The sequence below is a fragment of the Corylus avellana genome, chromosome ca10, assembly GCF_901000735.1.
Source record: "Corylus avellana chromosome ca10, CavTom2PMs-1.0".
Classification (NCBI taxonomy): domain Eukaryota; kingdom Viridiplantae; phylum Streptophyta; class Magnoliopsida; order Fagales; family Betulaceae; genus Corylus; species Corylus avellana.
Genome location: NC_081550.1, coordinates 16,885,527 through 16,909,178, shown reverse-complemented (window position 1 = coordinate 16,909,178; position 23,652 = coordinate 16,885,527). Strand labels below are relative to the sequence as shown.

The following is a 23,652-nucleotide window of genomic DNA, read 5'->3' as shown; positions in this document are numbered from 1 at the left end:
GAAATTTTAATTGGAAATTAGTACTTATCACATCTGTAATATCACTCTAAAATAATTAGCAAGTTGAAAATTTCAACTTGGCTAGTCACTTTTGAGTAATAATGCAATTGTGACTAACGGTTCCCTAGGTCGTTATAGTAATACTCTAATTTAGGGTCACCAGCAGAGCCTATAAATAAAATGTTTATGTGAGCAAAAAAGCATAAGTCAGAAGAAACTTCTTAGAAAATTTTCTTCAAGAATTCTGTTACTAGATTTTCTATTTCAAATCAACATGGATGATGTTATGTAACACCTTTCTCTATCAAAGTATCAGATTTCTAACTTCTCATGGGGCCTCCTTGAAATTCCTTCTAGAGCATGTTGTTTCATATTAGGAAGATGAATAGACTACATAGAGTGTATGGTTTATAAAGACACTCATGAGTTTTAAGTTTCACATTGATGTCTTACTATGTGAGATTATGCTTTATAAGTGATTTTAGGGAGCTTCAATTGCAACTTGATTAGTCTTTTAAGAGTAATAATGCATATGTGGTTAGCGCTTTCCCTAAATTGTTACAAATGGTATTAGAGCCACCTGACAACGTCATGTGGTATTGGTGCATCACATAATGTGGCCCTAACGAGGACATCAGAGATTTAAGGGGAAGGGAGGAGATTGTAACATCATAGTCTCACATTGAAACGATGAGTAGTTCACATAGAGTGTATGGTTTATAACGACATACATAAGTGTTAAGTCCCACATTAATTCCTTACTAGGTAAGACTTGATTTATAAGTGATTTTAAGGAAGTTCCAACTTGACTAGTTCTTTTAAAGTGATAGTGCAGGTATGGCTAACACTTTTCCTAAGTTATTACAAGTTATGTCAAGACTATTTTCCGTTGCATTATGTTTTTATGTTTTACATGTGACGTCAAAGCCACATTCATCCTTGAATGAAGTTTTTTTTCTTTTTTTTTTTTCGTGTTTTATTCAAGATTTAGATATTGACTTTGAAGTATATGCATTAAAGTGTGTTCAATATATGTAATGCTTATTTTGATCGAAATGTTTTTTTATAATCACAAATATCTTACCATTTGGAAGCGGTTAGTTATTCAGATTTTGATGGATGTGTAAATAGCAGAAAGTTTACTGTAGAAAGTTTTCCTAGAAAAGCAGTAAGTAGATTATAATTGCTATGTCTACCATGGAAGTAGGATTCATTGCATGCTATGAAGCCATTACATAAGTATTATAGAGGAGAAACTTAGTTAAAATTCTCAAGATTATCGATTCTATGGTGAGACCTATCAATATCTTCTACGATAACTTTATTGCACTTTTCTTCTTTAAAAATAATAAGAGTTGAAGAAGAAGCAAGCATATTGATATTAAGAGACATGAAGCGTCTCTTGAGCATATAAAATATAAATTTATATAAGAATACGCAGTTGAGGGTCGTATTTATAGCAACTTCTTACTTTAGGGTTTTGTACGTGTGATTGGCGCCTCTTGTATTGTTTCTCAAAAAATAGTGAAACATTGCTGAAACTCCGTGAACGTAGCGTGGTAAACCAAGTAAATCTCTTTGTTTGTAATTGCTTATTTTTGCGTTCTTCTTTTATTTTGTATATGTTTAGATTCTCTTGCAAAGTCATTAAATCTTTGGGAGAGAGAGAGAGAGAGAGAGAGAGTTTTTTAGTCCAAACCAACTGGGAATAACATTACACCATGTATTTATTACATAGGACACAATTGAACTTTAATTTCTCCTCCTACCAGCAGCTACCAAGCTGTTAATCAAAAATGCAAAAGGCAAGGAAGCACAAGCCAAGCCAATAAAATTCCAACTCCTCAACAGAACAAGGAGCTCTTCAGAGCCTCTATTGTGTTTCCTTTTCTGAAATGAGATATGGTGTCCATACTCAAATCTGCAACACAGAATTCCTAATTAACAAGACCAACAACAAATGAAGATACATATATAATAAAACAGCATGGACCAGACCTATTAGAAAACATTTGTCTGAAGATCCTCTAATTCCGGATCCACGACTTTGGCTTCCTTGTCAGCTTCAGTTGTTTCAAAGAGAGGAGCATCAAGCTCAGGAGGGTTCTGGAATTATACAAATATGTCAGTGATTGAATTCCATCAAAGAGAATGCAAAAATGGAGATTATGTAGAGAAGAACAGACAGCAATATCATCCATTAGTTATACTTCATGCATTTCAAGGTTTCCCATCATACCTTGCAGCGAACTAGAGCCCAATTGACACCCCGGAAAAACGGGTGACGCTTAATTTCATCTGCTCCTTCACGAGAGGCCAATCTGTTCTTGGGATCCCTGTGCAACAACCGATACATTAACTGCTTTGCATGGAGACTCACCTGCATTAGACCAAATTTTGTTCAATACCAAGCCTTATGTTTTGGCTTTTAACCATATTCATGCATAAGGTATGCAGCTGGGAATGAAGTTTGGTAAAAAGAAATTCAAGCAGTACAAAGATAAAATGGGATCCAATGTTTTTTGAGAAATTCAAGATGCTTTCTTAGAAATATGCATTCCTTAACAAAATATCATGCTAATTCAATAAATTTAGGCATTACATGTGAGAAAATAGTTTAGGAGCAAGATCTCTCACCTGTATACTTCCTGGAAATTTAAGATCCTTTTGAAGAATATTGGTAAATGTCTTTTGCCTAGTCTTTCCCCTAAATGGCGTATATCCGTAGAACATTTCGTATAGAAGAATGCCTAAGAAAACGATGCAATCGATCAGCAAAGGTAGTAGGTCGTTTATTTATAAAGTTCTTGAGAAGATGCTACAACAAGAATAAATGTCTAGCTTTGCATTCTTCAGAAATTCACTGATAATCTTGGTGTGCAATTGATGCAAATTAGAGCATGATTTTTTAATGTTTTGAATACTTTAAGGATAAGATGATCAATGTATCTGTCTTATCATTCTGCCGCACAGTCGAATCGTGCAATTTCCTTAAGTCAATAACAATATCAATCTCCACTCTTTGATTCAAGAAATTTGAAGAAACTCTCCACTTAGAAAAACAAAAAACAGATAAAAGGATATTTTTCTCATTTGTATTGTGAGCTCCATTGAAGTTATTAAAATAAAATCAAAGCCTCATTCATTAATAAAATACAAACTTACCAAGAGCCCACCAGTCCACTGCACTAGTATGGCCTGCTCCAGTAATGATTTCCTGCAAGGAATTGACAGGTAATGGATATTCAATAAACAAATTTTGAAAATGGCATATAATTTGAGAAGAAATGAACACTAAAATGCATATGATCCCCAAGAAAGAACTGTCTCAACTGGTGAAAAAGAATCAATTTCTTATTCGAAAAAAAAAAAAAAAAAAAAAAAAAACCTATATACTTAAATTATCCTTAAACTTCTAAAATCCTTCAAAATGCAAAAACTAAACATATGCAACATGCAGATGTTGAGATCCGGCAAATGTAATGATATTCAAAGTTGACAAACCGGAGCTATGTACTCCTCAGTGCCAACAAAAGAATTTGATGCTCGCATAGGTTCAGCCATGAAGATTGGATTCTGTTGAACTTTCTGCTTCTTTTTCTTCTTTTCATTTGTACTGGGAATCAAAAGCTGCAAAGGGCACCACCATCCAATCAGATTTATTCTAATGTCTCAAGACATCATGGACTTGTGCAAATATTTCCCTTTTGTTGTAAAATATCTTTTTATCTTTCCTGAAGAGATTTCTGCTAAAGAAAATTAGATAACTAGAATACCTGTGGTTTGCATGGTGTCAAACATGACAAATCAAAATCTGTCAAGGACACGTGGCCACTGCTCTGGAGTAAAACATTTTCAGGCTTTAAATCCCTGTAAATTATCCCTGCAAGGAAATCAGCAGGAGATTCAGTAAAGGTGTAAAGAATGCAAACTGCAGTAAAATATGCTGGCAAGCTTTCAGTAGCAGAAATTGCAGGCTAAAAATTTATTGGAAAAAGAATTATATTAATCAAGTTGTTCAATGAATCACTCACTAATTAGAATAAGGATTTTTAATTATCAAGAAAATCATTACTTATTTATATGTATGAATAATTTAAAAGACACATAAACACATAATGCACATTAGCTTACCTTGACAGTGAAGGTACTCCAATGCAATGACTACCTCTGCAGCATAAAATCTACAATCATCAATGATTTCATGTCAGTTGGAATTAATAAAACTTAGCAAAACATATGTTAGAGTTCCCAATCATGAATAAAATTTAGCAACATTACAAAACCAACTCTTTACGGTCACCAAATTAGGGATGGAACAAAAAAATGCAAAAATATATATATATCATACATATTGAAGTTCCTAACTTCTTGAATTATTTCATTAAAAAGAAGGGGGATCAAATAGCTGGATTGCACTTTACTAAAGTAAATTTGAATATGGATAACTTTGGATACAAAAAGAAAATTAACCTCAGAGCAGCTTCCAGACTATGTATAGGATAAACTTCGAGAAATTCTTGTGCAACTATGTCAGCAATATCTTTAAAGCCTAATTCTATGCTTATATCTTTATATGCCTTCGCAGTCAGGTGTATTCCTAGATTTGTGAGTGAAAATTCTAGATTTGAGAATCATTAAGTAACTCAGTGAATTTTCTTTCTAAGAAGGGCTTGGCTTGGAAGAAGAAAATGAAATACAAACAATCATAGCAAACTGTCAAATCTCTATGCACTATGATTTGCTTGTTTTTCTTTTTCTTTTTTTTTGGCTCGGACTGGTTTGCTTTTTTCCGGTAAATTATTTACCTCACTGCATCTTCCTTCAAGACCTTTGTGGGTTGTCTGTCCAAAAGCAGGAAGAGTTCTCCACCAGGGCAGTAATCAGTTATCAGACAAACATGTGTTTTGGTCTGCAAAGTAAATGGCATCAATAGAATCAAAATTGTTACATATACCATTTTTCTTTTTCTTTTACACTGGTTAGTATCTGAGCTTCCCTGCACTAGTACTAAGTAATCAAAGAGTCAATTTAGCTCCTGAAGCTCATAGCAATTCCTCCATTTTAAATCATCTCATACATTAATTACTAGGGTTTATAGAGAAATTTCTAACCTGAAATGAAGCATACAGTGCAGGAAGAAAAGGATGATCTAACTTGTCGAGGATTTCTCTCTCTGCACAAGCTCTATGCACCTGTGGAACATGAAGGAAAGGAGTTATGTAAAACTATTTGGAAGCAAATTATCTGCAAACTACTATTTAAAAAAAATAAAAAAACAGCATCTAGAGAAATACAGAAAAAAAAAGATATGTAAGAGGCGTAAAATCAATTTCGATACCTTGTTACGGTTGAGCATAACACTTTTATCCATAGCCTTCATGGCAAAACACAGACCAGTTCCACACAACTCCACCAAATGCACACTGCCATGCCAGTCACAAGTCATAAAAATTTTCCAAGAAACATAGAAGTTTAGTCAACATTATATCAAAAAGAAGAAGAAGAAGAAGAAGAAGTCAGGTATACAGAAAAATTAAGTGAATATCATCAAAGAAACTCTTGGCAAGATTACCAAGCACTTGCGAGCTCAAGTTGCATTTTCAACAAAATTAGAAAAAAGTCCATCTTTCCAATATCTTCAGGTAGCAGATTATAAACTAGAACTTCTTGGATCTTAGTTATTGAAATCTTGTATGAATTAAATGACCACTTATCCCAAAAACTTAAGCATACAAGAAAGAGTAAATTTTATCATTTAATCAATGTTTTAACAATATGCTCGCAACTTATAGCATATAGCAACACTTTTTATGAATATCAGTTAATTATCGTAAGTCATTTATGTGGTTTGCACAGTAGAGGTGAAACTACTGACAGAACTTCCAAAGTAAGGTCTCATTTTAATAGCAGAGTAAATGCAAGTTTTGTAAAAGGACATTTTTTGAATCACAACCCCAATGCCAAGTATTGAGAGCATCTTGAATCAGTCAGAAGTTAGATTATGACAACCCAAAAAGTCAAAGAAATTAATATTAAGTTATAAGGATTTGTATATTATATTATTCTATGCCTGGTGGTAACCTGTTACAAAGTCATACTAATTATAAGATTCCAGGAAATTAATATTCCATGACTTACATATAGCATGATTTTTATTACTGAAAAACAGATGGGAAAATTGGAGAAAAGAATCTAACCTCCCAGTATCGCCAGATCCCAAGGGTTTTATGGGCCTAAAATGTTTCAAGCCTATCAGTTCTCCACCATCTAGAATCTGCAAAATAAGGGTTACATAAGCAAACAAGAGAGATAAAATAGATGCCTGAAATTCAAGAAAAAAAAAAGACAGGAAAATCCAAATACTAAGGAAACAACAAGGAATGTAGAGAAGTATAACAGACATTTTCTTATCTTGTTTATCAACCAACCACAGATAGTGTGAAGTATAAAGTATTGAATGTGATGCATGCATATGCTTATGAATTACAAAACTTTCCAGCAAAAATGGCTTAAAAAAAAATAAAAAATAAAAAATAATTGATTTTTGCCATTATATGCATTTATAAGAACAATACCTTTTGGATACCTCTCCAAGAGGGGCTGTCCTTCCTGTGAGGTTTCGGGTAAACTACCTTAGAATGGTTAATCCATAAATCTTCTGGTTTCTGCAGATAGCCAAAAAAAAAAAACCCTTGTCATAATTGTAACCCCAAAAGCTTTTCAGCAAATGTGTACCAAGGTGAGACTTTACCAAATTGGCATCTGGAAGTTCTCTCACTGCATCATCAACATTTTCTGCAGTTTCTTTGACCTGAGAATAGGTATCAAATAGATTTGTATCAGAAACCCCACAAATTTCCAATAGTTAAAGAACAATGGAACTTTTTCTTCTTCTGAGTCAACAGACATTGATATAAGCTTGACACCACAAAGAAATCCAAAAGCATAACATTTAAGAGATAAAAGGAAGCAATTGAAGAAAGTGCAGACCAGTTTTTCACTCTCTTTTGCAGTGTCCTCTGGAATACAATTGCGAAGTGGTTCAACATGCTGACTGCCATCTAACTGTACCCCAATAAAATATTGCACTTCTCCCTGTTTAACAAGTACAGATTCTGGTCAAAATTGTCTTATAGGAAATCATGCTATCTATTTGTGAAGATCATTTGTGCTCTGTACTGACCTTTTGATCACGCATAGGTTGCAAATGAAACAGGTTCCAGAACTTTTTACCTGAAATGAAGACAAAAGGTCTTTACCTATTGAGGGGACCAAAGTTTTGTGTCTAAAAGTGAGCATTTTGTTTAGTGATTCTATGCATAGAGATTGCAAAAAGTAAGCACACCGCTCTTTGTGTAGTTAATCAGCTGGACTGTGACATCTGTCTGGCTGTCTATTGCCTCTCTAATTTTCCTCACAGTTGCTGGGTCTGTTTCAGGTCCTTGCAGAAACCTACAAAATCCAAACAATATATATAGTATTAAAGCACGTGTTACTAGTTCGAATCATGTCTCCGTCATTTGAAAGTATTAAAATGTAAATTAAAATCTGGGTGATTTAACATGGGTTCTTCTTGGATTGAGAAAATGCAGGCTCTTAAACGATTTTGAGAGGCACCTGCAATTTCTTCCCAGGATTTCTTCACGACTATACTCTGTAAGCTCTAAGAAGCTGTCGGATGCAAAAATCTGAAGAAATGAACAACTTTGAAACATTAAACTCAAATATTCATCTCCCAACACAGCATATATGGTTGTTGGAGTACTAAAACAGACAAGTATGAATCTTACAATGGGGTTGTCGGGAAGCCTTGGATCAGTAATGACAAAGTTTTTCTCTATACGTTCGAGTGTAGTAGCAAGATCAATACCCTTCCTCATTTCCTTCTTTCTGACTTTGTCATCAACACTCTCAGGCCTCTTCTCACTGTCACTGTCATTGATGTCATCTTCATCACTCCCATCACAATCTTGCATGGCAAATTCAGTGCTGTCAAGGCTTTCGTGATCGTTGGATTGAGTTTTCCTGATAATCCTGAAACATAGATAGAAGAAGATGATACAAAGAGAGTGACAAAAATATGAACTTTAATATAATTACAACATCCATATATAACAAGACATTATAGTACCCCATAAAAGAACGGCGACCAGATTTTTTTGGTTTCTTTTCAGGCACCTCACTGATGCGCTGCATTGAGGTTCTAGAACCCCCACCAAGAGAATTCCTTCTTGGGGGAGCAACACTCTCAGAGTTTCTCCTTGCTAGAGCCTCAAGTCTGTCATCTTCCTTGCCGCCACCTGATTTTCTCATGAAGGGTCGGTTTATTGACTCGCTGAGGGAACGAGGCCTCTTCACTGCTTGCACAAGCTCAGACACTGAACTGGAGGCCATCTCTTTCTGGCGAGCTGCAAATTTCAGCATATTAATTTCAACAATAAGGAATTGTCACCCATTATCTTGTTTCCTTTTACCCTTCTTAGTCCTATCATTGCAGCATTGCCAATACAGTCGATTAATCTTAACTCCGTTTATATAAGTTTCGGACACTCTTTTCTTGTAAACCAAGTCTTAGAGTTGAATTCTCTAATATTTGTATCATTTGAAATTAAAGTCAGCCACCACTTTAAACATAGGATCAAAGAGGTTGCAGCTTTATGGTCGAACCACAATGAGAACGACTTATATATACGCGAGATAAAAATGTCTCAGTACTATCTACGAGCACAATGTTAAACTATTGAAAACTAATAGATGAGTAAAGACGTTAAAAAAGAAAGGATTACTATTGTGCAGTGTCGATAAAGTGGGTCGCTGTGGACGTTGGATGTGAAATATTGTAATATTTTATTATCTTAAGTGTCTCACATAATTCAAGTACAATCTTAATCTTATATATATAAGCTCTCTTGCAAGCCAACTTTTAAGATATGAGTTATACCTAAATATGTATCATGGCGATGGTATTCTTGAAGAGTGTTTGACGAATAAATGGATATAATTAAAAGTCATGCTACTGCCATGTTTGATGGCAATGTCATGAGAGGAAAACCAGTTTTCCAGAACACTTAAAAGTGAGCTTCCGCTTTCAATTTGGAGACAGATACTGCGCCACATTAATCATAGTCATGTATATGAACTTCAGTCTACAGAAACTAAATGGAGGTCTCAATTTCCCAGCTACGAATGATGTTCTTTTGACTTTTATCATGCATTGATAAAGGACAGATGGTCTCTTTAGGAGTCAGGATGACATTTCAAGAAAACTTTCACATGGCTTTACCCCAGCTAGGAATGATGTTCTTTTGTCTTCTATCATGCATTGAAAAAGGACAGATGGTCTCTTTAGAGGTCAGGATGACATTTCAAGAAAACTTTCACATGGCTTTACGTTATTTAGCAGAACTTGACTCCGGAATATGGTGTGTTTTGCAATTAAGGGCATGTTTATATTGCGTATCATGCTTTTAACACTTAAAAAATTTATTTAAAGAAAAAAAAACTCGTTTGATAAAATAATTAAAAGCACTTTTAAATATCCAAAAGGCTTAAAAATAGCCGAAACACACTTTTGACAAAAGCTTACAAATGAAGCTTTACAAAAAAAAAAAAATGTTTTTTAAACTTAAAAACTCTATTTATCGAACACAATTCCAAACAGGCTTTAACTCTTTTTTTTTATTCTAAAAAAATAAAAATAAAAACAGAAAACAAAAGTAAATCTTAATATCAAACAACTTTTATTTTTGAGAAAACTTCAGTAAGCCCCCCGAACTTTCTAGCTGATTTGACAAACACCCCATGAACTATCAAAACTCTCACTTAGGCCCCCTAAACTTTGGTTTGCTTTCACTTTGAACCCTTCTGTTAGTTTTCAACGTTAAAGTCATACGGTTTGACTTTTTATGTCCATTATACCCTCACCCCAAAACTACACCGTTTTGTGCCCTAAAACTACAGCACTCACCCAGCCCAAAACGACGTTGTTTTAGGCATTAATTTTTTTTTTAAAAGCAAAATATTATTAAAAAACAAAACAAAAACCAAATCGGGGTTAGCTCTAGTCTGCCCCTTGGCCAAGGGGGTGGTCCGGCCACCCCCAAAAGGCCAAAAAAAAAAAAAAAGGTGGGGGGTAGGGGAGGGAGATCGGGCGTTTTGGGTGGCCGAGCCCAAAAAAATTAGTCAAACTTGAATCCATTCAAGGCTTTACACTAACGACCTTGGGAACATTGACATTTTTTTTTTTTTTAGTAGTTTAGGAAAAATGTTGACATAGTCACATAAGTGATACTTTTCCCTCGTTTTTTACTTTTTAAAATTTGTTTAGAAATATTTTGAGGTGTTAAATAAATAAATAATCATGAAATATTTTAAATTTTTTTTTTTTAAAAAAAAAAACACTATTTATGAGCTTGAACAAAACATGAAAGAAAAAAAGGTTGTAGGGGACGTGGTGCAATACCATCGTATCGAATCAAGGATTCGGGTAACCCATTGGGCCGCATCATCTTATCTTTGGACCCCTCCGTATGCTTGCTGACCTCCACTTGCATTCTGCCAAATCAACAAAGAACAAACAAAAGATAAGCATCCAATTAAATCCCCCATTCCACTATACATTCCCCATCAAAATCAATTAAGAATATCGGACGGTAGCAAGTGCACCGCCAACCCAATGCTCACAGCTCAAGAGGGCCACTGGCCACACTCAATCACAATCAAGTAGTGAATCGGACAATAGGACAAGAATGTGGGGCGACCCAGTTTGGGGAAAAAAAGTAGGTCCATTATTGGAGTGACATGTCACACGTGACGTGGCATGGGAGAAAAGAGGCAATTCTCCAGCTTCTGTTTGGTCTGGTCAGTTAATAATCATGTGCTATGTTCTTGGACAAATTCTGTGCAACTCACAATGTCACATACGACCACATTTTTCAAGCATATCCATCAATCATGGGATTCTCGGGTTGTCCTTCATGCTGTCCAGCATTCTTGTCGCCCCAATTTTGGCGCGTTATGCTGGATTAAGATTTTCAGTAACTTTATTGTTCAAATTGTTAATAATTTAGACCGTAAAAGTGAAAAGGTTTTTATAGAATTTATTTGTCTAAACAAGTATTGAGCAGTTTGCTCTCAGACAGATAGCTCCCATAAAAACTCTTTTATATTTATTACAAGCCGAACAATAAATTGCTGGAATCTAAATCATTTTCACCAAACATATTTCACTCGTTACAATTGACTAATGACCTTCGCTTTATTAGGCGTAGTCCTTGTCGATTGAACTACCTCTTAAGCAAAAAAAAAAAAAAAAAAAAAAGCATTTTAAATGCATGAGAAATGTCATATGCAGTTTTTAACGTAAAAGTAAAAATTACTATTGTTTCAAACGTAATTTTTATTATGATGGTAAAAAAGTGTGCACTAAATTCTATAAATTGCATTAATTTATTTTAAGAAAACAAAAATGGAAGAGTAAGAATTAACCAACCCAATAAATTTAAGGACTTTTCCGGTCTCGTCCTTGATGGGTGAAATAGTGAGTAGATTCCAAAAGGGGGTCCCATCCTTCTTGTAATTCAGCAACCTCCCACAGTAAGTCTTGCCAGCCTCCAGTGCTCCCCTTATCTTTGCCACGTCATCCGGTTCGGTATCTGCTCCCTGTAAAAACCGGCTGCACCCCCACCCAATACCTCATCAACACAATAAAACATTCTTTCTCTTCTTAACATATTAATTAAATTCACTTTTAATTAATTATTAATTCAATACGACAGTTATTACGGTTAAAATTACAGTTATAAATGGTGGTGGTAGTAGTAGTACCAGTTCCGGCCTATAACCTCTCTGGATGTGTAACCAGTCATCTTGAAGAACCCGGCACTGGCGTACAATATCGGATAATCCGGTTTGGTCGCGTCCGATACAACGAAAGTTTGCTGGAAAGCCGATAAGGCGTCCTTTAGGTCCTCCGAAACTCTGGGAATATTCCCTCTCTCTTTCCCATCTTCCGATAATTCGCCCGAGCTCCGCACCGAGTTGTTGGAGTTTCGCCTGGAAGTTTCGGCCTTGTTGCTCGGGTCATCGCCGCCGCCGGAGGTTCTGACGGAGACACCTTGCGGCTTCCCGGTATGGGTATCGGTTTTCAGCACCAAACCCCACTCCGCGGCTCTCTGAGCCGCGGTGCCGATTTCGCCAGCCGCTGGTGGCGTCGCGGCCGCCGTTGGTCTGTGGTGATCGTCGTGATCGAGCATGATCGCCGAGAGGGTCTTCTGGGTGAGCGGCGGTGATGGCTGCGGCGGTGGGGTGGGGTCCTTTAGGGCCATCCAAGAGGTGGAGAGCTCCTCCACCCGACCCGACTTGGATGACAGCTTGGGTGGTGGGTCTGGGCTGCCGGGGCTGCCACGTGGGTCTACCCAGCTCTGCCATGCGGGGTGGGACACGATGGGTGGGTTAGTTGGCCGGGTGGAGGGGTTGAACACTTCCAGCGAGTCGCGAGAGCCTCTGGGCATTGCTGGTTTTAGCGACGATGGCTTCTCTGGTTTATCCATATCTCTGCATGAACATCACCCGTGTCCACCAAATAACAGTATTAGTGTTGAGATTAATATCCATATATATAGTGCAGAAAGAGAAATGTGACACAAGCTCCCGCTATATTCCCGCTCCCACACTCTCAACCTGTCAGTGAAAATTACTATTAAACTTTTTAATTTATTTTTGAATAAAAATTACCATTTCAATTAGTGCTACATGGAAAAGTGATAGTATGCATAGCATTTTTAATGGTACTTTTTAGTGTTATATGTAAAAGTGAGTGAGAGTGTAGTATTTCTCCTATAGAAATATATGATGGGAAATATAATATGAAAGAGTGAAAACGGGAGTTAAAAAGAGACACTGAAGTATATAAAAGTTGGAGCAAGATCCATTGAAATTCTTAAGAGAATTTCAGATTTAGGCCGTTTATTTTTTATCTAAGGGTTATTGTTCTGTCACGTGTTTCACTACTACTAAAATAATAAAATATTTATTATTTTATTAATAATAAATAAAATAATATTATAAAACAATAATCATTGAATGAAAAATGAACGACCTGAATTTAAAATTTCAAAAACTAAAATTCCTAGTAGATCTTGATCCATAAAGGATAAAAGTTATAAAACTGAAGGAAGTCAAACAAAAATTCATCCATATACATATTAAGACACTATTTTCTGCTCAAAAACTAAGTTAATAAACTTTGATCACTTATATATATAAAGTACTCTTTACTTTTTTTCTTTATCAATGTGAACACTACTTTTAACTAATAAGGTTAAATTTACGTAGATATATTAACATTGGACACAAAACTCATAAATGCACTGCCGGCCACGTTTTCAAGTAAACAGTTGTACATAAAGCTTGATAAATTTGAACCTTTTTTTTTTTTTTTTTTCAAAGTGTTTGAAATCAGGGTCCAGATGGATATATTCTAGAGTACCAGACCAAGAGGAAATTAACGTATGATGGGGCTTGTCCGGCCCCAAAGAGATCAATCCTAACCAAGACTTTCGCTGCCTATGCAAATATATTTCTGTGGATGAGAGCTGTGGGACAGAGCAATGAACTGGACTGGGGACCTTTGGAGAGTGATGTTTTTGGAAGAGAAATATGAAATAAGCAAAGTGAATTTCACAACTTTTCCAGGGGTGTTGTGGTCAGTTGTCGTTGCTTTCCTTCACTAATTTGTTTTGGTTATGGTTTGGACGTGGAAGGAAACTCCTCGCACCATATATTTTCTGAGGGTAGTTTTGTCCAGTGGGATCAGGTTCGGTGACTCGAAAAATTGGCTGACTAGTGACATGAGAAACAGCAACAATTACACACGACAATGTCTGGCTAGTTTAATAATTAAAGCTGTACAACCAGCAATTTTCTGGCCGTGAGATTCAGAGAAAATAGAACAAAAACAAAAGAAAAAAAAAATCAGATTCTGCATCAAACACAGAGCAGAGAAAACAAAATCGAAACTCATATACACACAGATGATATATATGAATGGCTATATCATCCCAGAAACAAAAATGAATACAATCATGGAGAATGGTCCGTACTCCTTAGACCCAAATAGTAAAAAGGACGTAGAAACTGTAGAAGTACCTCAACCGAAGCAGAGACTGCAGAATCAGGTTTTGTTTTTGACGAAAAAATGAGCCCAGGAGCAGAATTTGATGGGTTATGCTCTGTTCCTTGTTCAGGAAAAAAGCTTTCGAGAGAGAGAGAGAGAGAAAGAGAGAGAGGCGCCGAGAAGATAATGAGCAGAAAAGGACTTTTTAATGGGGAAAAGGGTGTGAATGAAGAAAGAGAATGATTGTCGAAAAGGTCAGGCTTCCCATCCCGGTACACCAAGAATCGACACGAATTCCCATGCTTCTCTACATACCCAAATATTTGAAAATCATTTCAGGAATTAATATTAATTTGTTTTGCTACTTACCTCCAATGATTTTCCGCTTTCTTTATTTACAGACAGACTGGAAATGGGCCTGCGCAGAAAAAGCAGAGCAGCAGAAGCAGAAACAGAGTCTCTTCTAAAGCAGAGCACGTTGCGAGTTGGTGGCGCTTCCGACCGGTGGCTCGCTGGGCAATGCTTCTTGGGTCTCCGTGTCTCACTAGTGGCAAGAAAGCTCGAGGATAAAAACAATTCAGGCAAATATAGAATTAATTTTCATTTCAAATTGGGAGAAAAAGGAGATGGATATATATGGGTCTCAGACTCTCAAGGAATTTTTTTGCTTTTTATGTTGAAGGTTGCAGAGAAGTATGGTCCCTGAGAGAGTCGTCGTTATTGGACACGTGGCACTTGTCGGCTGATGTTCGATGATGAAGAATTACCACGAATTATATCCCACACTTTACTTACTTATTAAGGGTTGAGCTTTCACTTTTACCTTTACCTACTTGTGACACTTACAAGTTACAATTACCACTTGTATATAATAACGCTATGGACCATTACTGGCGGAGATAGTTCCATTAGCTAGATATTATGTTCAATAAAATAAAGGTTATTAGTATGAATTTTATTTTCTCATTTCTCTTCTCTTCTTTTGTGTGAACATATAAAAAAAATTAAAAAAAAATAAAAATAATGTTATGTACCACAAGCATCATGCAATATATCCTTTTCAACAAATTTTAAAATTATTTTTTTTTAACAAAGATTGGTTAAGATTGCATACGATAATTATAAATAAAGAAAAAATTTCACTTAAAACCTCTGAACTACCACACATTTTAAGAAGATTTCCTAAAAATTCTAAAACTCTTAATTTCACTCTCTGAATTTTTAATTTGATGTAATATACCCCTACGTCAAATTTAAACGTTAAAAGTGATAAAATGACATTTATATCCCTGATTTGTTTATAAAATTTCAAATAAAAAATAAAATAAAATAAAATCGAAGGGTAATTTAGTCTTTTTAGTCATTTCCATTAGGGTTAACGGTTGGATCTGACAGAATGGGTCAATTGAATCAAATTGAAAGTTTATAAGGTTAAATTGAGAGTTACTGAAATTTGGAAGGTATTTTCAAAATGCATAGTAGTTTATGGGTCTGAAGTGAAATTTTTCATAAATAAAAATATAATTTTTAACATTATTATTATTATAAATAACGAAGTCCCTTGTCAAAAATAGCTCCAAATTCGATCTTTCCCAATATTAGTATTAATAATATGAGGAAGAAGAGATTTCAAAAAAAAAAAAAAAAAAAGAGGAGATGAAGAAGCAAAAAAGAGTAAGTTCCTTAAAATTTGAAAAATAAAAAATAAATTTTTGTATTTTTGTATTTATTTTAGTAAGGGTAATTTCATCATTTTGTTAAAATTGGGGGTACATTGTTATTGTTTGGTATTTTATGGGGTAAATTGTCACAATTAATAGTTTAGGGGTAAATTATTATTGAAGTGATAATTTAAGGGGATTAAGTGAACGTTACCCTTAATTTTATTTATGCTATTTTTTTTATAAAGAAATTTTAAATACTCATACTCTTATTTCGTTAGACTGATATTAAATTTTTTATTTAAATGAGATGATGTTAACTAATATAGTAGCTTTTATCCACCATTAAGCCTTTTCTTTTAATAAGAATTGAATTAAAAAGGAATCAACACTTTCACATCACCATCACCATCACCTTATAAGACGGGAACCTTTTTTGTGCAAGTGAATACTTTATACTTGTGAACCCGTCATACTTTGATTTCATAAACAGGTAAAACTGAGAAGGATGTAGTAGAGCCCCACTTCCACATCGTGGGTCCCACAGCCACGTGAACGCCTCCTTGCAATCATCTTATCCGTTCACGTCTGTGAGTTGTCAAATCAGACAGTCCTGTTGGTGAAGTAGTGCCCTTTTCCTGGTGGACCCCACCAGGAAAAGGTGGTCCCGCTTTCTTGCATTGGCCGGAGTTGGAGATCATGGGAATCATATGTGTACATGGCAGAAAACACCTCTGTCTCTGTCTCTGTCTCTTTCTTTTCTCTCTCTTTCTTTTTCTTTTTCTTCTTTATTTTTTTTTTAATTTTTAATTTATAAATATTAGAAGAAAGTCCACATACTATTTAAACTATTACCTAATTGACAATATTTTTCAATTTTTAATTACAACAATGTTCTTTTCAAACTACTAAAGCATTGTCAATGTCCGTCTAATACAAAATTAATCTTGGTAAAATTAACAAAACAAAATAGTACAACTTCTAGAAAAAATCTAAAACTGAAAATAATAATAATAATGCAAGGAGTGCCCAAGTTAAAATAAAAAATTAAAAAAAAATTCTTTTTTATAAGAAAAAATTTAGATTTTATAATTTTTTTTAAGTAAAAATTTTCGTTTAAAAAAATATAAATTATGTTTTTTAAAAACAAAAGATAAAAAAAAAATAATAATAAATAAAATTTCTTTTTTTAAAATTTTTTTTTTTAAAAATTGCTTTCTAAAAAAATTGAAAAATAAATTATTTTTTAATTAAAATTTTTTTTTTAATTTTTTTTTTTTTTGCAAATTTATAGGGGTATTTTTGTTTTATTGAGAAATATATAGGAGTATTTTTATCTTTTTGCTAGTCTTAGGACATTGACAATGTTTTAATAGTTTGAGAAAATATTGTTAATTAAGTGGTAGTTTAAAATTTACCCTAAATATTATGTATATATGAATTAATCTGTATATTTTATATTAATTGTAATTAAGTAGTAGAAAATATATGTAATTTTTTTTTTTTTTTTTTGGTCCTTTTTAAAGTTTTGGGCCAGGAATAGGGGGAACTATCAGGACAGTGACATTGGGGGAAAGCAAATTAGGCTTTGTTGCCCAACAATATCTAGTGAGCAGAGCAGCCCATACCTTTGGCCAATGGGCTCTTCTATGCCCTAGATGGCCTACACATAAGACATTTCAACATCTTGTGTAAGCACATAAATAGACATTACTGATTTGGACATTTCACATCTTTGCATTTTGTGTGTAATGACAAAAAATTGATACCAAAAAGCTCCCTGTCAAATCACATTACTTGCACCAAGGATGAAATGTTACTATAAGATGACGCAGTTGGTCGCACGACCAATTTTAGACTATGACTTCGTTTGATAAAAGATTTTGTTTTGGTTTTGGTTCGATACTGTAGCAGAAAGTGATTGAAGTGAAAAAAAAAAAGTAAGAATGTTTTTTTAAAAAAAAAAGTGAAAAAGTAAAAATGTTTTGTATAGAAAAATGAAAAAAAATTTGTTTTGTAGTGATTTTTTTATTTGAATAATAATAAAAAATGATTGATATGATGTAAAAAGTAAAAGAATATTAAAAAAATAAAAAAAGTGTGATGAATAGTGTATAACCAAAAACAGGCAAAATCATTTATCAAACGATGCCTATAAATGCCTGCAAAAAGGAGTAGAAAGTAAGTTTAAAAACTTTATGAGAGAGCCAATCGAAAATACTTAATTACTTCGATAAGTAAGTTAGCAAGAGTTTTTGTAAAGAGAATACTCTTTAGAGAAATGAGAATGCGTGAGCAATAATACTAACCTTGTTTGTTAAACGACGCCAACATTTTTGAATACTATTCATTTCATTCCCTAAAAAAATCAACACAAAAATATTTTCACTTTTTATATCACATTATTTACTTTTTATTACTATTCAAATAAAAAAAATCAATACAAAATAAAATTTTTTCCATTTTTCAATACTATTTTTTTTATTTTTCTATACTAATTATTACACTCATTTTTTTTCCTCACCAAACATGAACAATGTAGTGTTGTTTGCCAAACACACTCTTAAATGTGTGTATCGGTTGTCTTCATTTTTCTTAAGCGAAGTAATTTTTCCATGTACAATCTTAGCAAGCTTGGTGTCGGCACGACCTCTGACTTGGCGTGGCACTCAAATCATGTTTTTGAGTGATGTTGGACATGTTTGGAATTGCGTTTAAGAAACCTACAAATGCATTTAACACTCAAAGAATCCGTTTGAAGAAAAAAAATACTCGTTTGGTAAAAAAAAAATTAAAAGCTCATTTAAGAGCTCAAAAAGCCTAAAAATGGCCAAAACACATTTTTGACAAAAGCTTAAAAATGAAGCATTTTGCCAAAAAAACATTGTTTAATTTAAAAACTCTATTTCTCAAACGCAATCTCAAACATGCTCGTAAAATATTCTGTGTCTATTGGTGGGGGTACGGTCCATGAAGAATAGTTGCACTAAATTCCTTACCTCTTGGCAAGCTACAACTATTTACCATTTGTCATATAGTGTCACATGTTGTTGGCGGGTTAAGAATGTCGCCTTGATGATTCTTTGCCAAGAATGACATGACAGTTGGGATCGCATATCAGAGCAGCCGTCCTTAACGATCAAAGCAAGTGGCTAGCTAATAGGTTTACTCGGCCCATAACCCGGCCCGAGGTTGCGCACTCCTATCAAAATTGGTTGGGTGGATATACCCACTATATCGCTATAGATTTATTGGACAAAATTGTAGCAAATTCATACAAACCCATTTCATAAAGTGACATGTATCACTTAACATGTGAGACGAAAAATATGTAATTTTATTAGAGGGGCTTGTATGAATTACCTACAAACCCGTTTATAACAAATTTCTATTCAGATGTCTTCTTAGAACACTATATATGGTAAAGTTCTTTAAATTCGAACTAGTTTTTCTTTTCTTGTTCATCTCTCGTCCAACTCTATTCATATTTCTGCTTATCCAATAAGAATTTGAGGAATAACATTTCTCTTATCAATTAATTAATTTAGATTATATCATCTTTTAGTGTAATTAATAAAATTAAAACTAAAAAAAGAAGAAAAAAAAAAACTCTAATTTTATAAAGATGATAATTTTTGAGATAATAAAATCTAAATTAATTGGCATGGCAAGAAGAACTATACCAAATTTCAACGATGATTATTAATTAATCCATTATACCCGCATTTAAATTCGGTTTATTTCCCAACAAACTCAAAACAAATTAAACTGATCATTAAAATGGATCTCTCTCCCTCCATCTCCCTGCTCTCGGATCCGAATAATCCTCTCCACAGCTTCAACAGAAACCGCCATGGCAGGCATGAAGAACACCAAGGTTGAAGACGCCGACAAAAAGCCTCCACGTTGGACTCAAATGAGGCAACATTTCGGCTTCAGAAGCACCTTCATCACCTGGTTCTTCTTCATTATCTCCATGCTCTGCATCGTCTACTCTTCCAACTTCATGCTCACCACCGGCCAACGCAAATGCCCCGTCGCCACCGCCGCCTCCATTGACGAACAGCTTCAGACGCTCACCAACATCTCCGCCGAAGATGGAAGCGCAGAAGCTTCGTACACCTTACAACTCCCACAAAAATCCCAGCGCTACGACACGGAGCTGAAGCACGTTGTTTTCGGGATCGCCGCCTCGTCGGCTCTGTGGGAGAAGAGAAAGGAATACATAAAAGTGTGGTGGAGGCCGAAGGAAACCAGAGGGGTTGTTTGGTTGGATAAAAGAGTAAGAACCAGAAGAAACGAAGGCCTGCCGGAGATTCGGATTTCCGGCGAGACCAAAAGATTCAAATACACGAACCGGCAGGGGCAGAGGTCGGCGCTGAGGATTTCGAGGGTGATTTCGGAGACTTTAAGGCTTGGGATGAAGGATGTGAGATGGTTTGTGATGGGTGACGACGACACTGTTTTCGTGGTGGATAATGTAGTGAGAACTCTTTCCAAGTACGATCACCGGCAATTCTATTACGTCGGGAGCTCGTCGGAGAGTCATGTTCAGAACATATATTTCTCGTATGCGATGGCTTATGGCGGCGGCGGATTCGCCATTAGCTATCCTCTGGCACAGGAGCTGGCGAAGATGCAGGACCGGTGCATTCAGCGGTACCCGGGGTTGTATGGCAGCGACGACAGGATTCAGGCTTGCATGGCTGAGCTTGGGGTCCCACTCACCAAGGAGCCTGGGTTTCATCAGGTACGACAATTCCCACAACATGCACGCATACACTCGGGCTTTTAAAATTATCATTAAATTTAATTTTAAAATAGTCAAAATCAGCATTCAGGTCATGTTTTTCTCAAAAATTTTTAAAAAAGTCTTTCAATCTTTTAAAAAATTAGAATTTTACTCCTAAATTTTTTAATTTTGCCCCCCTTCCCAAACTCCAAATGCTAATTCCGCGACTTGCTTCAAATTGTAACAATGCATTAAAAAAAAATACACAAAAAAAAGAAGAAGATATATATGATTCTATCTCCTCTAATAAAAAAAAGTCAGGCAGCTTTTTTGGGTGAGGAGAGAATAATGCACATGGGATTACTCTTTTGGCCAAGCAACTCCATAGACGACTCTTTTTATATATTGATTTATTTTTGTTGGGAGCATCATGAATTACTAAAATTCACTATATTTCATCTTTTGATGGAAAATATGAAAAATATAACAATTAAAAAAAGACATATTTTGAAAAATATGATCATTAAGAAAATGATAAACTTTCTAAAATATGATTGTCGAAGAAAGACTATATATTTAAATAAGATAGTGAGAGTTGATAACTAAAGTACTAAGTTGGATATATGTAGGTCATGTTTTGAAAAAATAAATAGCCAAAATAAAGTAATTCTTTAATATTTGATGACCCGGATGCACTAATTAGTGATATGTTATTGTTCACACGTCACTAATTAGTTACGTGTGGATATAAAACGTTTTATTCTTTGACACGTCACCATTTTGCGACATTTTGAAAACTAAGGTACTGTAAACACGTCACAAAATCCTGATTTTTTTGTAGTGGCGATAAACGCCGGAATACCCATAAGACATTAGTGCTCCATATTGTTTAGCATATAAAGACTTGTGTTTTGTCGTTATGCAGTATGATGTGTATGGAGACCTATTAGGGCTTTTGGGAGCCCATCCAATAACTCCATTGGTGTCAGTTCACCACCTTGATGTGGTGGAACCAATATTCCCACGCACCACAAGAGTAAAAGCCCTCCAACACCTCATGCAATCCGTCAGGCACGATTCAGCAAGTATAATGCAGCAATCAATCTGCTATGACAAGAAAAAGTATTGGTCCATCTCCATCTCATGGGGCTATGTGGTTCAAATCTTAAGGGGAGTCATCTCGCCCAGAGAGCTGGAGATGCCCACTAGAACCTTCCTTAATTGGTACAAAAAAGCTGATTACACAGCATATGCATTCAACACTAGGCCTGTCACCAAGCATCCGTGTCAGAAACCCTTTGTTTTCTACATGAGCTCCTCCCGATATGATCGAGCCCGGAAGCAGGTCGTTGGGGTTTACTCTCGTCATAAATCTCGCTCCCCTTATTGTCGTTGGAAGATGAACTCGCCGGAGAAAATCGATTCCGTCATAGTCTTGAAAAAACCAGACCCTCTTCGTTGGCAGAAGGTAATTTTACCATTTCTTATCATCTTATGGCATTAGAGCCGAGAGATCCTGATTTTGAACATTGACTCGATGGTTTACCCTTTTTCCTTTTAGCATAATCTTCTTTTGAGTTAGAGTATGTTTGAGATTGTGTTTGAGAAATAGAGCTTTTAAGTAAAAAAAAACTTTTTTTTTTTTACAAAAGCTTCATTTTTGAGCTTTTGCCAAAAAGTGCATTTTGGTCATTTTTAGGCTTTTTTGACTCTTAAAAGCGCTTTCAATTCTTTTACCAAACGGGTACTTTTTTCTTCAAATGAATTTTTTGAGTGTTAAACACACTTTTAGACCCCTCAAACGCACACCCAAACATGCTCTTAAAAGATTGATATTGCTGTTACTGTTACTGACAGAATCACAAATTTGATATGCAGTCACCAAGAAGGGATTGTTGTAGAGTTCTGCCATCACAGAAGAGCTCAACAATGTACTTGTGGGTGGGAAATTGTCGAGATGGAGAGATTAGTCAGTTGTAGCAGCATCAAGGAAAGCATTATTATAAGAATAAAATCTATGCTAATTAAGAGTGCCAATAGGATCAGAACTCAGAAAGAGAGATTTGCTAGCTTAGATTACACAATTAAATCCACAGAAGAGAAGGAATTTTGAATCAACAACATCACTGATCCACGAAATGAGTCTGATATAGAGTTTAGCTGTTTCTTGTTTTTCTTTGTTTATTTCTTATCAATTTGTGTATCTTGATATATACAAGCAAGATATGCTCAAAAGTGCTAGCTGCTATATATCTATTTGTGTAAAAAGATAAAGAGGAAAACCTTTATTGTGATACTTTCATTATAACACACTTTCAAAAGTGTTCTTGGAGTACTCTTATCTCTTGCAAACATGTCCCAACACAAAGCTGAAAGAAGCATATCCTGCTGACGGTTCTGCAATCCGATTTACTCGCCGGAGAAGGCCCTTCAGTCTCATTATTGCTTGTGAGATTCAGAGAGTCTGAGGCTATTGGTGATATAGCCGCCGCTGCCAGGATAGCTACATCAATATCATTGAAAAGCACCGGCATCTTAATTTGATGTATAGCAGCAAGTTTGCCATCCTTGATCACCAATTTTACTGCTTTCAAGCAAAAGGTACAAAAGTTAATTACGCAAAAGGATTGCAAAGAAGAGCAATGAGATGAAAGCATTGCAAAGAAGAGCAATATTTTGACTTTCTAAAGATGGGTTTTTTATTCATTGAGAAACAGAACTACACAAACATGATATTCAGAATTTTCTGCAGCAGCCAATAGCTAGAAGGCAGATGATAGAAAACAAGAAAACACAAAGAGACTAAGGGTGATATTAGACTAAAGAGACTAAGAATAATATTGAAGTCAACAAATATCTTTGTGTTTCAACAACCCTTTCGAACTCCAAGTTCTTTATAAGATTTCAATTTTTTTTTTCTCTTCATTAAATCCATTTTTTGCAGCAGAGGAAGTGCCAAACTCGCCCAATTTTCTTGTGCAGACTCAAGCGAAATGCATAGCAATATTAAAGAACAAAAATCGATGCAATAGAAGAAAAATCCCAAAAGAAAGATACCTAAAAAATCTACAAAACCAATACTAAAGGAAAACAAGAAAAGAAATAGAGAACCAACCCATTCGCCAAAACAAGAAACAATA

General features: G+C 35.0%; 2 protein-coding genes across 2 annotated transcripts; one reads left to right on the top strand and one right to left on the bottom strand.

The window, feature by feature from the left end:
- Positions 1–1,675: 1,675 nt before the first annotated feature.
- LOC132163483 (phototropin-1) lies at positions 1,676–14,775 on the bottom strand. Its single transcript, XM_059573786.1, has 24 exons — positions 14,489–14,775; positions 11,830–12,558; positions 11,495–11,677; positions 10,466–10,557; positions 8,135–8,411; positions 7,794–8,037; positions 7,621–7,691; positions 7,349–7,455; positions 7,187–7,236; positions 6,994–7,098; positions 6,755–6,814; positions 6,579–6,668; positions 6,201–6,277; positions 5,342–5,426; positions 5,115–5,195; positions 4,809–4,912; positions 4,135–4,184; positions 3,777–3,883; positions 3,505–3,630; positions 3,166–3,217; positions 2,638–2,750; positions 2,240–2,380; positions 1,999–2,106; positions 1,676–1,921 (listed from the first exon to the last, which is right to left on the bottom strand). Exons 2-23 carry the CDS (start codon positions 12,552–12,554, stop codon positions 2,002–2,004), a joined length of 3,045 nt encoding a protein of 1,014 aa, XP_059429769.1. The 5' UTR covers positions 12,555–12,558; positions 14,489–14,775; the 3' UTR covers positions 1,676–1,921; positions 1,999–2,001.
- A 4,885-nt stretch (positions 14,776–19,660) lies between these two features.
- LOC132163449 (uncharacterized) lies at positions 19,661–23,069 on the top strand. Its single transcript, XM_059573746.1, has 3 exons — positions 19,661–20,530; positions 21,438–21,980; positions 22,391–23,069. The coding sequence occupies exons 1-3, from the start codon at positions 19,697–19,699 to the stop codon at positions 22,490–22,492; spliced, it is 1,479 nt and encodes a 492-aa protein (XP_059429729.1). The 5' UTR covers positions 19,661–19,696; the 3' UTR covers positions 22,493–23,069.
- The last annotated feature ends 583 nt before the right edge of the window (positions 23,070–23,652 follow it).

Coding starts and splice junctions, on each gene's coding strand:
- LOC132163483 (XM_059573786.1), bottom strand. CDS start 12,554: ATGGATAAACCAGAGAAGCCATCGTCGCTAAAACCAGCAATGCCCAGA. Junction 7,099..7,186: donor AACCTATGCGTGATCAAAAG/GTCAGTACAGAG, acceptor CTTGTTAAACAG/GGAGAAGTGCAATATTTTAT. Junction 2,751..3,165: donor AGTGGACTGGTGGGCTCTTG/GTAAGTTTGTAT, acceptor TCGTTTTCTTAG/GCATTCTTCTATACGAAATG.
- LOC132163449 (XM_059573746.1), top strand. CDS start 19,697: ATGAGGCAACATTTCGGCTTCAGAAGCACCTTCATCACCTGGTTCTTC. Junction 20,531..21,437: donor AGGAGCCTGGGTTTCATCAG/GTACGACAATTC, acceptor GTCGTTATGCAG/TATGATGTGTATGGAGACCT. Junction 21,981..22,390: donor ACCCTCTTCGTTGGCAGAAG/GTAATTTTACCA, acceptor TTTGATATGCAG/TCACCAAGAAGGGATTGTTG.